The 12,202-nt window shown below is 40.6% G+C and overlaps 2 protein-coding genes across 12 annotated transcripts in view; both read right to left on the bottom strand.

Annotated features, from left to right (window-relative positions):
• Nucleotides 1-1,718, bottom strand: part of depdc5 (DEP domain containing 5, GATOR1 subcomplex subunit) — a 28,166-nt gene extending 26,448 nt beyond the window's left edge. For 4 of the 8 annotated variants that reach the window (XM_035535386.2, XM_081702796.1, XM_081702794.1 and 1 more), the window contains exons 1-3: nt 1,165-1,713; nt 309-396; nt 70-116 (exon numbers count right to left, since the gene is read on the bottom strand). In XM_035535386.2, the coding sequence (XP_035391279.2) occupies nt 70-116; nt 309-396; nt 1,165-1,231 (202 nt within the window). In that variant the 5' untranslated portion in view covers nt 1,232-1,713. Of the gene's footprint in view, nt 1-69; nt 117-308; nt 397-1,164 lie in introns of all 8 variants that reach the window. The other 4 variants (XR_014118729.1, XR_014118728.1, XR_014118730.1 and 1 more) reach the window with 2 other exon arrangements.
• A 1,106-nt stretch (nt 1,719-2,824) lies between these two features.
• On the bottom strand, nt 2,825-9,426 carry rab36 (RAB36, member RAS oncogene family). 4 transcript variants are annotated; one of them, XM_081702909.1, is made up of 11 exons: nt 9,331-9,426; nt 8,771-8,862; nt 7,845-7,936; nt 7,182-7,256; nt 6,960-7,037; nt 6,780-6,844; nt 6,640-6,691; nt 4,714-4,795; nt 4,444-4,534; nt 3,970-4,086; nt 2,825-3,468 (listed from the first exon to the last, which is right to left on the bottom strand). In XM_081702909.1, the coding sequence occupies exons 2-11, from the start codon at nt 8,822-8,824 to the stop codon at nt 3,410-3,412; spliced, it is 765 nt and encodes a 254-aa protein (XP_081559035.1). In that variant the 5' UTR covers nt 8,825-8,862; nt 9,331-9,426; the 3' UTR covers nt 2,825-3,409. The 4 variants fall into 4 exon arrangements, with proteins under 4 accessions (XP_081559035.1, XP_026862282.1, XP_026862281.1 ...); XM_027006481.3 differs by having other exon boundaries at nt 6,960-7,061; nt 7,845-7,909; XM_027006480.3 differs by having other exon boundaries at nt 2,826-3,468; nt 6,960-7,061.
• Nucleotides 9,427-12,202: the final 2,776 nt, after the last annotated feature.

Genomic DNA, 12,202 nt, shown 5'->3' with positions numbered 1-12,202 from the left:
GTGATTGCTATTCCAACACCAGCTGACATCAGCACGATCTGCTCAGCGAATCCATGCTAAAGGCCATACCTTTCTGCAAGTCTTCCTTCAAACTTCTGACTTGGAGAAGAAGAGGGCTGATCAAAAAAAAATATAGCACAGAAATCAGTCACTTACCGTAATAGTTTACAAGAAGAGCTGTGTAATGAGATGTATGATGAAAACCTGGCACTGTCAGTTACTAAACTCTGCTTTCTCCAAGACACAAAGTAGTGCTAAAATCTTTCAATACAGTAGTGAAGGAGCCATGGGAATCCATTCCTTCTCACCTGTATTCATTGTTGGGGTGCGCAATCTCGATGATGTCACCCAGTTTAACCTGAGGGAACACCTTTAGGTTCATCATCAGCTCATCATCTAGGAAAGACATACCACGCATCAAACGCTTATGTAACGGTTAGCATTTTTCACATTTTAAAGTGTTTGTTTATGTAGATCATCAATAGCATCAAATGTAGGCTGCGTTTACAGAAAGGGGTCAAATGCCCTGTGTTGACTTCCCATCCTGGGTGCGTTTTTCTATCATTCCCTTACAATATGGAAACGCAGACATTTTTTTGCTTTCATTAATGTACAGAGCGCAATTTGGGTGTTAATAGCTTTGCGGCGCATGAATTTGGGATTTGTTTCATGTGAACAAGAGATTTGTTAGTCACAAAAACAAGATTTTTTTCACTGTTTTAACAAGATTTACTTTTCGTGGATACGGTATTTGTTTCATATGATTTTATACATGTTAAGTAAAAATTATGTTTCTTTTGTGTTTGTTGATGAGAAACGGTAGATTACTGGAGTTCAAATAGCAAGTCACTGATGCCGAATTTCTTTCATGTTATATCCCACAAAAGTTCAGACCATCTCCAGCGTATCCTCTAATTATAATACGGTGGGAATGAAAATCCCGCATTACGATCCGATTTTCAAGATATGCCCTTTTCACTACTCTAGTACTACGCAATTACTTACTTGTGAACTCCTATCGCATGAGTTTTTAAATTAGTATATTCCAACAAAACGCCACAGGTTGGATATGAAGAACAGTTTTCACCAACCCTCCCAATCCCGTTTATATTGGGTTATTCATTAATAAAAAGTGAATAAATAAATTAACTTAACCACACGTACCACTCCCTCCAAAGCCCTTCTTGTGGACTACAAGCTTGTAGGTTTTTGTCTTCGTGGTAACCGTCATTTTAGCTACAGGATGCAAACCTTTACCAGACCTCCCAGCTAATGATCAGATAAATGCTTTAAATGTAATGACCAGCATCAGAACTTAGTGATCACAGTCTGTTTACAGAACACAAGTCTCTGCGGCCCAGGAAGATTGCACACTGCTACATAACAATCTAAGTAAAGCTGCACCGCTCTCATACAACATGTACGAAATAACAACTACTCGCCGTTATGAAAACACTTAAACGTGAACTCCGGGTTAATCGGCCCGAAGTCTGCAGGGCTCCGCAGCTACAGCGAACTAGCCAACACCAGCAGATACACGAAGCTGCTGCCTTCGCTACACACGTCAAGCGCCACTTTGCTTCAGCTAAGCCTAGTTTATCCTAACATCTATCCCAAAACGGCTTACTGGGACCCCATTGCACATTTATACTGGTACTCCAGTTTTCAGGCTACTCCGTCCACTCGGCAAATCCGATAATAACATCGTCTTCTTCTGGCTATGGAGGATACGCCATACCAGGTCCAAGCGCCACCAACTGGTGCGGAGCCGGAAACCCCGGTATGCTCCAGACTGGTTGATAAATGTGTAGTACAACCGAACAGCGTTGAAAAACTACTCTGAAAAATAGACCCTAGTGTTCCTATCGTTTCATTTCTCCCACCGAGTGTGGATATGTAAGACCCAATAACGCCCACTGTAAATGTAAAGCTGTCTCCACGTTAACCGTACAGGCCCAGACCGACTAGTCCGATCTAGCTCTAAATGTGTACCTGCTACGAGCATCTCCTAATGGCCTAAAGGAGTCATTAGGGTCACAGTGGCTACTAGCTTAGTGCATATATTTTAAAACTAGTTTACTATGTCGTAAGTCAGGGAAAGGTTATTAAAACTACTAAATGTGTGACTGGTATTGTTGTAACAATGTTATTATTGTTGATTCTTGGTGCTTTTAGAAAACCTTCATTCCTGTGCTTACGGACATTATATATATATATATATATATATATATATATATATATATATATATATATATATATATATATATATATAATATGGACACATACACACACACACACGCACACGCAGTTATGGGGGCTAAAAAACTATGCCATCACAACGCACAATCAGTGGAACCCCTTGATCTAATTTGCGATCTAATTTAAGACCCATGCCGTATTTTCGTTTTCTCCGTCCCTCGTTTCTAGCCTTAAATTCATGTATTTAAACCCTGTCGTATTGGCTGTTCATTGTTTGGTTGTAATGAATGTATATCTGACTCTCTGTAACCCTGAACGTATGCAAGTCGTGTTTATTTGTCCTAGCCTATATGTTAATTCTCGCCTTCGTTTACTCAAGCCTCCGTGTTTAGTTGTTCGTGTGTTCTAGCCCTTGGTCTTGTCGCGTATCCTCGTACTCTCCGTGTTGGCTCTATGACCCTGGATTATAGTAACGACTACGACTCCGGATTTGCCCCTAATAAATCTCGCTTCTCTCCGCACTTGCGTCCGCCTCCTTACCGCTCACCGTTACATCCATATATAGTTATATAGAGTAATAATCATAATAACAATAATGAAACCCCGCAAAAGGTGTAACAGAATATGTACTGTATTTTATATTTTAAAAAATGTTACAGAGTAACATTTCATTCATGACATTTCATAACTTTTTATTCAAAGTAATTTAAATACAATGAATTGTAATTGAAATACAAATTGAATGAAATACATAATCTTTTAAAAATTGTAACCCAGTGATAATAATGGGCAAATAATCATGCATTTAAAAAATACTGGATTCAATTTCAATTTCAGTCTGACATTGAACTAATGCTGAAAAGTTCAAACCAAAGTTCATATCTCCAAGACTCAATGTTAGACTACTATAAAATGATACAAAGCATTTATATAATGGCAGTAGTTTAACCAGCACAATACTGAGGCCATAAAACACCATAAGCATTCTTGTTCAGGAAGTCCTGGGGAATTCATCGGCGATGTTCCTCAAATAAGCTGCATCTTCAAACACTGCAGCCATCCACAAACAAGGCCTACCTTCACAGACCCATGGCATGGAACCAGTCTATTGTAGCATGGTTTGTTTGCTTGTGAGTGGGTTTGTTTATTGAGAGGTAATTCTCCCAGGTTGGTTCCTCGACTGGTTGCAGGTTGCGGAACCTTCAGCAGGTCAACAGCAGGTCTTCCTCGCCGCATGAACCTCAGAGTCCTGCTGGGCTGTGTCACCTTCTGTGGAGGAAGAAGCCACTTTGTCACTAGCAGGAATACATGCAGCTACCTACTGCATCTATTTCACCTATTTAACCTTGCCGGTCTAAATGATATCTATTTTTTCTCTCATGCTTTTTCACCTTCTGAAAATCTGTTCTCCTCTTCAGAGCAGGCAGTTCATCAGAGGAGAACAGACGAAGATGTAAAGGGCTAAAGCAGGGGATGAGTAAAGTGGGGGTTGGGTAAAGCAGGGGATGAGTAAAGTGGGGGTTGGGTAAAGTGGGGGATGAGTAAAGTGGGGGTTGGGTAAAGTGGGGGATGAGTAAAGTGGGGGTTGGGTAAAGTGGGGGATGAGTAAAGTGGGGGTTGGGTAAAGTGGGGGATGAGTAAAGTGGGGGTTGGGTAAAGAAGGGGATTAGTAAAGTGGGGGTTGGGTAAAGAAGAGGATGAGTAAAGTGGGGGTTGGGTAAAGCAGGGGATGAGTAAAGTAGTGGATGGGTAAAGCGGGGGATGGCTTACTGAGAATGCCTCCATCTCCGATCTTAACACTGCAGTTCCCCAGCTCCATGTCTTTCAGGACAGCATCTTCAAAGGCGAGTGCAGCCACTCGAAAGAAGAACTCCTGCACATTCTCCCCTGTGAAATACACCCACATAGACACACACATATACATAAGCACACACACACGCAACGATCAACCTCACAATCACACACAGTACCGTAATAATATGGCTCAGAACTTGCACACTTGAAAATACCCTACACTAACATGAATAGAGCACAGCAAGTCAATATAAGGTCTTATATGAAGGTCTCAGTCCAGCATGACAGTCTCAGTACATATTGTCTGATATGACGGCACCAGTGTAAAATGTCTGATGCAACAATAATAGCGCAGCAAGTCTGATATGACAGTAGCAGTGTAATATGTCTGACTGATATGACAGTATTAGTGCTGCAGGACAGATATGACAATATCAGCTTTGCATGTACCTGTTTTGGATGAGACAGACCAGAACTCAGCGTTCATCTCAGATGCCATCTTCACTGCGTCTCTCTCTGTCCTCTGGCATTCTTCTGCAGACTGAGGACAGTCACAATAACACAAAACTATAGAAATCACATGTGCGTTTCTGTGAAAGTGTCATTTGTACATTAAAGATTTTTATGCCCACAATTCCTTTAAGGGTTGTTCCTTTCTTGGGATGTCTAACTGAAGGATATGTCAGTGTGATAGTGAAGAGATGGTGTAATCATTCTCACCAAGAGGTCTCTCTTGGTACCAACCAAGAACATAAAGCAGGTATTTGGTTCATTCTCTCCCAGAGCTTCCATCAGCCACTGCCTGTGACACACACAAACGCATCATTCCCAATATGCTATAGGGAAACTAGCCATCTACTGGACTGCCCTTTGCCTGTAACAGCATGCCTGCGATCCCAGTCAGATCGCTGGAAATCTGCTGCCTTGCCCAGTCAATGTGTTCACCCTGATTTATACATTTCACGTGGCTCATGAACAGTGAATGGGTAAGTTCAGTTAGCAGTGCTGGATGAGGAAAACACAACACTGCAGAGCACTGGTTTAGCAGGGACTGGGATATGCTATAACTGCACAAAGTTAAATCACCAGCATCACATCAAAAAACACTTTATTTTATAGGTGTGGGTTTGTAATCCATTGGATAACCTGCACAAGTTAACAGAGCACTCTGTAACATCTACTGCATAAAAGTTTCAATTGTCTTTTTAATTATAATTATACTCTTAATATTCATTTTCATCTACAAAATTAAAAGGTTCATGCAGTCCAGGTGTCAGTGGGTTGTAAAACCTACGTTAACCTAAATGTTCTCTCTCTAATTAGGTTGTTTTGTTCTTCTGGGCACACAATGTATATACAGAAAATGTGTCATGTGAATATCATTCCAAAGTCCAGTAAATGATCAGTTTATTTTGTCAAATTTCTACCCTGTAAAATGGGTGGTCCTGATGTTGGGTCTAGTCTATGTAAAGGTACCAGTTGTGTAGAATCCCCATACTACGATCAGTCCCTTCCATGTTCCGTGTTTTCCATGTCTTGTGTTTTGTTCCGTTCCATAGTTTCGTTTTGTCCTCACATTGATTGCTTACACCTGTCCCTCGTTTCTAGTTTTGTGAATGTCATGTATTTAAACCTTCTTGTGTGCCTTGCTCGTGGCTGTTCATTGTTTGTTTGTATGTTCGACTGTTTGAATTATTGTTTGAATGTGTTTTGTTATGGTTGTTTCTTTGTACCCAGTGCCTTTGTGTTTATCTTAGCCTTCATGTTTCCTAGCCTTTGTTATAGCCTGATTCCCCTGTTTGCTTTCGTGTGGTTTTTGTTTTGTTTACTCACGTATCCCCGTACTCTCCATGTTGGCTGTATGACCCTGGACAACTCCAGCCACTACGACTCTGGATTTGCCCCTAATAAATCTCGCTCTTCTCCACACATGCGTCCGCCTCCTTACCGCTCACTGTTACACCCTGTCACGGTACGTCCCCTCCTCCCAAGTGTCCCCATGTTTGTTTGTTTGTGTGTGTGTTTGTCCGTGTGGCCACGTCCCCCATGTGTCACACCTGTTTATAATTGCTTGTCATTTATGTGTGTATATAAACCCCTATGGTTCTGTTGTCGGTGTTTGATGTTACATTAGCTTCATTGCTATGTTGTACTTGTTTCTGTGTAAATAAACATGCGTTTGTTTAACGTGCCTCGTCCCCACATCCTGTTTAGCCTCCACTCGTTACAATCCCAAGTTAATTCTAATTGTATGGTAGTCAATTGTGTCTAATTCTATAGATCAATTTTCATAATGAAAACATATCAGTATCCATAAACAAAGCTTGTCTAGTGCTGTAAGTTCAAAATGATTTGCAAAACCTCGAAAGCTCCCCCCTTTTGCACTCTTTACATTCAGCCCTGTCAGTCAGACAGCCCTGCTCATTGGACTGTCAGGACCACGCCAAGTCCCAAACTCAGCTAGGACTGCTAAGACCATTTAGCTGGTTTTTTAATGGTATCATATTATATTATGACATATCATATGATGTTTTTTATATCAGAAATTTGATTCATTTTTAATAACTAACCATAGTTTAGTATCATACAAACATTTCTTTGATATATTCCCTGGGTCTTCGAGAAAGGTCCATGTGCGCCACTCACCGTGTGTGCTCCAGGGTCTTAATGTCTGCCATGTCAAAGACAGTGATGATCACTGGAAAAGAAACAAAATGCACCTTCATTCTGGGTGCCTATCTGAACTGAGGAGCCTACATAAGGATCTTGCACGAAGGCCTACCCACCCTGGGCTCCTCTGTAGTAAGCAGAAGCAATGCATTTGAATTTCTCTTGGCCAGCCGTGTCCCAGCTAGGACGGTGATAAATATAACACAACAATCAGCCACTGCACTTACTGAAACACTTATACGGTCACAGCTTGTCTGTGTTGCAAAAAAGTGTGAAAATTAACAGATGCCACTCACATTTGCAGGGAGTACGGAAGCCCAGAGAGTTCAAATCTCTCAATTTCAAAGTCAACTCCAATGGTGGCCTTGTAGTCCCTGTTAAAAACATCTTTGCAGAATCTAGAACATTAATGTATAACACCAGATAACACATATAATAACCAATAAGACACAAACATTACATGTAATCCATTATATTAATACACATTAACATTGATTTCAATGTTGTCAACAACGAACCTGTTAATTAAGCATGTCTTCCCTACGTTTAGGTCTCCTACTACTACTGCTTTTGACATCTTCAATCTGTCCAGTCTAAAACAGGAAAAAAGGTGAAAATATAAGTCACAGATTTCCATTAAAAGGAATCAACTGAGTATCATGTTTGCATGTAAACACCCCTTGTGATTAAAAAAACATAATCACTACTGTTAAACTAAGGCCTGTTGTGTACAGTTGCTGTAATTGGAGACAGCTAAAACTGACCATAAACAACTTGATTTTTATTTTACTTTCAGAGGAGTTCTTTACATCATTGACAAGATAAATAACCAAGATAAACATTCTTTAAAATTACAGTTGTTACAAGTTTTAGTCAGTAGCCTCCATGCTGATGACAACTGATTTAAATATTTCAATGTTCTCTTGAAAATAAATTTTAAAAAAAACCTAGCTCTGCGCACTGAACATTTAACATATAACCGCAGCAGAATATCTCACAAAGCCAATGTAAGCGGAACCTGTCACCGGTAAAAGTGTTTGGATTGATAAGGTAAGTTGGATTCATGCATGAAACATTACACACTACCTCCTTTTGTCCATAACTTTCAAACAAACATTCAATCTGTCGAACCAATGAAAGCAAGTGTCCAGCTAAAGCCCTTTCAGCTTGTAGCCACTCACCCCTGCTGCCTGGTGGAGCGATCACGGCAAGCCAGTTTAGCTTTAGAGCTCCAGTCCTCCTTCATCTGCAGACAGGCTTGTGGATTATAACACTGCAAGGCACCGGCAAAGCAAGAGACACTGATCCACACCGACTCAGGCGCCAATACTGTCCATGAGGGTTTAGCACAATAACCTCTCCTGGTTAACCCACTAAGTGAGATATATATCCTTCACCTCTCCTCCTCTAGCTGTACAGTGTTGGTTTCTGCCTAAATAAAATACTTATACTCAATTTATACCAGCTTATATAATCACAAGAAACTGAATGAAGAAATATGACAAAATACATAAATAAAAACTGCAGTGTAAGTCTAATTTGACATATTTGCTTGCAGCTGTGGAAACTATCATAGCTTTTGCTTTGGACATTTAGGCCGTGTTTAGGATGACTAATCATTTCTGGGTGTAAAGATACACGTCAGCACACTAGTTTAATGCAGATAGAAAGAAATAACGTCTTTCTGTTTAGGAGACCCGTTTTCAGACTGGAGCAGGTTGGTATAATGTGGCCAGAATTAGCTGAAGTCCTGTGACTCTGCAGTTTAATTCCATAACCAGAATTATTCTGAGCCTGTCTGTGAATGTCGCATTTCAATAGCAAATTATGCAGCCCATTACATTACCAGGAATTTGATGGTAAACAAACAAACAAACAAAACCGCAAAACATCAACAAGAACAACAAAACCAGGGCGGACTAGGCTTCCTCTAATGTAAAGAATCGCAATGAACTTTATCATTAACAACATGGTAATAAATCAAAATAACGGATATCAAGAAATTGTCAAGAATCTAATATGATTTCCTTTAGGAAATAGTCATTATTACAAATATATAATCCTGTTTATTTCCACTACTTGTGTATGGGAGACTCGTGAAGGCCACCTTGGGGAAGGTGGATATGATCCTGTTTCTGCTGACGGGTGGAGCGAAGTGCATCCTTGCGTCTGACAGCAGGCAGTGGAGAGCGAGTCGCCCTGGGGGAGGAACACGGTGGAGGCTCAGCCGAGAGGATCCCCGTCGCAGGGAAACGCTAGGGCTGGCTCGCCTAGCTACACGGCGTTAGCGGGAGGCCTTACACGTCTCGGGGACACTTTTAATCACTGCGCTCGTATTTGGTTCGCGTGTAATATTAGGGCATGTCATCCTAATTTACAAATTGGCCTGGAATTACTTGCGTCAGAGACAAACAACGGTTTAAAGAATTAGATGAGGGTATCGTTTTCTCTCCACGACAAAGAAACATGTATTAATTTGTAGATTCCAAACATTCTGAATGATACCTAACCTGGCTGACTAGTCCCAGGTTAGCTAACCTAGCTAGCTAGGCTTAGCGAGATAACTAGTAACCTAGATAGGATAACTAGCTAAAAAGCACGATCATCGCCCCTTAGGCGGACATAAGTGGTCTCGACTAGTTAAGACAGGAGATTGTTCATACTCACTAATACTGGTGTTTATTGTGCTGTTTCTTGTGATGACCGTGTTGGTGATACCTGCCGTCGTCTAGCGCTCCGCTCTGTGCATCTCAGTCAACCCAAATCTCCATAGCAACCACGCCGCCTGCAGATGCCACGTGATCTCGCCAAGACGAATTCCGTTTTGTTTGTTTGTCTGTTTTTGTTTTGTTGTTTTTTGTTGTTTGACACTAAAACACTTGCGTAAACCCGCATGATGTTAAAATTAAACTGTAAAATAACCCCAATAATGCAATAGAATAGAACAGAATAACCTCCAGTGGCCAGGGACGGATCATGTTCATCGGAACAAACATTCCCTTCATTTAAAGTTTAACTACACACAAAGAAATTATGAAATTATGCAGTAACTCAATCATTCAGAATCTCAATTAAATGCACAACTTACTCCATATCTGCCCTGTCCAGACAATGTGCTGATATTCAGTATCATGGCAGAACCAATACGAAAAATAACCCCTGCATTGAGGGACCTGAGGACACATTACATTTCTTTTTTAAATGCATTTATTTAGCGATTTGTACATAATCCAGGGATCTAATTTCTACATCTGCAGTGGTACTTCTGCCGTCTTGAATCTGTTCCAGGCCTTGTGATCTGAGGCCCACCCATGCATTCAGACCCCAGGACCCCTGGCCTGGTCAGTAATCCATCCTTGCTAATAGCAAAGGCCTTCACAGGTTAAACCTGCAACGCCACAGATTATTATTATTTTAATCGAATAAACTTTATTATATTTAGAAAACAACAGTCACATCGTCTATGCATAGTTGAGCAGCCTTCATGTTCTACTTTTGAAGTGGATGTAAGCAATAAAAAAAACCTTTGGCAAGTCGATGTAACATCCTGATTGCCAATATATAAATTAAAAAGTAGCAGTAAAAAGAGGAGGAACAGTCTGTGACTTTCCTGGGCCCCATAATTGCAAATGGCAAATTTCCAAAACAGGGTGTAGCTGTGTTAACTAATCTGAAACTGTAGGATATCTACAAACCTCCTTACCTGTCAGTTGTTTGTTTGGACACGTGGAAGGAGGGCACGAGAGTGTGGATGTCTGGTGAAAGATGGCAAGAGCAGTGAACATACTTATGGCAGCTTTAAGATCAGGTAGCACTAGAACAGTCACTGAAATTAAAACTACTGTGAGGACTAACGCTCTAGTCCCACACGCAGGGCGGGTCATTCACCAGCAGATGTCACTCTTACATTTCATTAACTTGACTGACATAGCGTAATGTTATTTTACGCAGTGCTTTAATAATTAAGTTTAAGTAATGAATCGTTAATTAAGATAATAAACAGAACAACTAAACAATCAATGCGATTATTTGGCATGGGCTAATTCAATATGTTTAATAAGAATTTACATTAATGAGACGGTGTAAGTGTGGTTCAACACAAATGGCAACAGAGGTTGAGGCATCTTGACTAGTTCACATTGTTGTAGTGCCAAACACTTTACATTGCGCTCTATGTACACTCACACACATTTGAATTTTTATTTGTAAGTATGAAAAACATTTTTCTGTGCAACTGCTAATTTCTAAAACCATGAGAATAGACTCATCTAGGGCCCGTTGATCTCATAGAGAGAAAGAGGGAGAACCCGACACTGACTCGGTGGGTTTGGATAATGGTGTGTTTGTGTATTTGTGCTAAGCACCTCTCATTTTAATGGAAAGCCCAGTGTCCGTAACATAATTGCTCTGCCTCATTCGTGGTGTTATTCTAATTTGTTTTATGATAGACCTGAGCCTAGATAGATTCATTATGGCCATGACTGCATGACCTGTTTAGGAACAATAATCATATTGTGAGAATATTTTTTGTGCGAGCTGATTCATACTTCGATTGGTAAACCCAACACAGGCACCAGTAGGCCTAGGCCTAGAAGTGGGAGGTGGGAGTCATTTCTAAGCAAGTAGCAATTATCATTTCTAAGAAAGACCTTTGATGTTACTCGTATTTTCCGTCAAATTTCTTTGAAAGAGAACACAAATGTATCAAAATATGTCTCAGTAGGAATGATTTGATGTTTTACGTTTTTGTACGATGCATTCACTGATGGCCTGTTTCCAGAAGCAAACCCTGTTTGTTTCTGCGGCTATGGCAGGCCGCAGGCGCAGTTTTGTGTTGTTTTTAGAGATGGTTGCAGGGCTGATATCTGCATACATCTTACAGCAAACATTCCCAGTATGAAAGCTTGCTACTTGAAAATCATATCGATCAAATTATTTCACCCAACCTATAGGTTTTCTTCCCAAATGTCACTCATGTGGTCGTTCTTATGTAGCAAGGTCGATTTTTATATTTCATACTATTAGTCATGTCACCGAACATCAATGAGGCAAGAAGAGAGAATCTGACATAAACACCCCGACTATGCAAGCCAACATGTTAAACTCTTATCCAGCACTCATTTGTAACTCGTAATTTTAAAGGAAACGCTTTAGGTGTGCTGCTGTCACCACGCCATCCAAATGATGGCGGATAACAGTAGAGACGTGAAAAGCGCAGGACAAACGCACTGGTGGGTCTCGAACTTGCTATCCTCGCCCAGGCCTGTCTTTACAATGCCCTGTGACTGTAAGCCCTGTTGGGGTTTTTTCCTTAGTGGACGGCGGTCCTCCACCATTACTATATTACTATTACAGCTCTAATAACAAAATGGGACTTAACACAACACAGATGTCATTCAGCCTCCTACATTCTGGTGTTGGTTTACTTTGAACTATCACTGATGACTCTTTACAGTAATGCTTAGAGGTAGCAAACCACAGCTAGAAAATGACCTGAAAGGCTTTTTACCTTAATAATAAGAATTTTAGATTTTAAAGC

This window comes from Electrophorus electricus, chromosome 19, assembly GCF_041902795.1.
Source record: "Electrophorus electricus isolate QZ-2024a chromosome 19, ASM4190279v1, whole genome shotgun sequence".
NCBI classification, from domain to species: domain Eukaryota; kingdom Metazoa; phylum Chordata; class Actinopteri; order Gymnotiformes; family Gymnotidae; genus Electrophorus; species Electrophorus electricus.
The sequence above is the reverse complement of the archived record's forward strand: the minus strand, read 5'-3'. Positions and strand labels throughout refer to the sequence as shown.

Bases quoted from the DNA above. Each gene is read 5' to 3' on its own strand.
- rab36 (XM_027006480.3), bottom strand. From the start codon at position 8,824: ATGCACTTCGCTCCACCCGTCAGCAGAAACAGGATCATATCCACCTTC. The intron at 7,062-7,181 runs GTTCGTTGTTGA...TTAATGTTCTAG, and splicing joins AAGACATGCTTAATTAACAG to ATTCTGCAAAGATGTTTTTA. The intron at 3,469-3,969 runs GTAAGCCATCCC...CTTCCTCCACAG, and splicing joins CGGAGATGGAGGCATTCTCA to AAGGTGACACAGCCCAGCAG.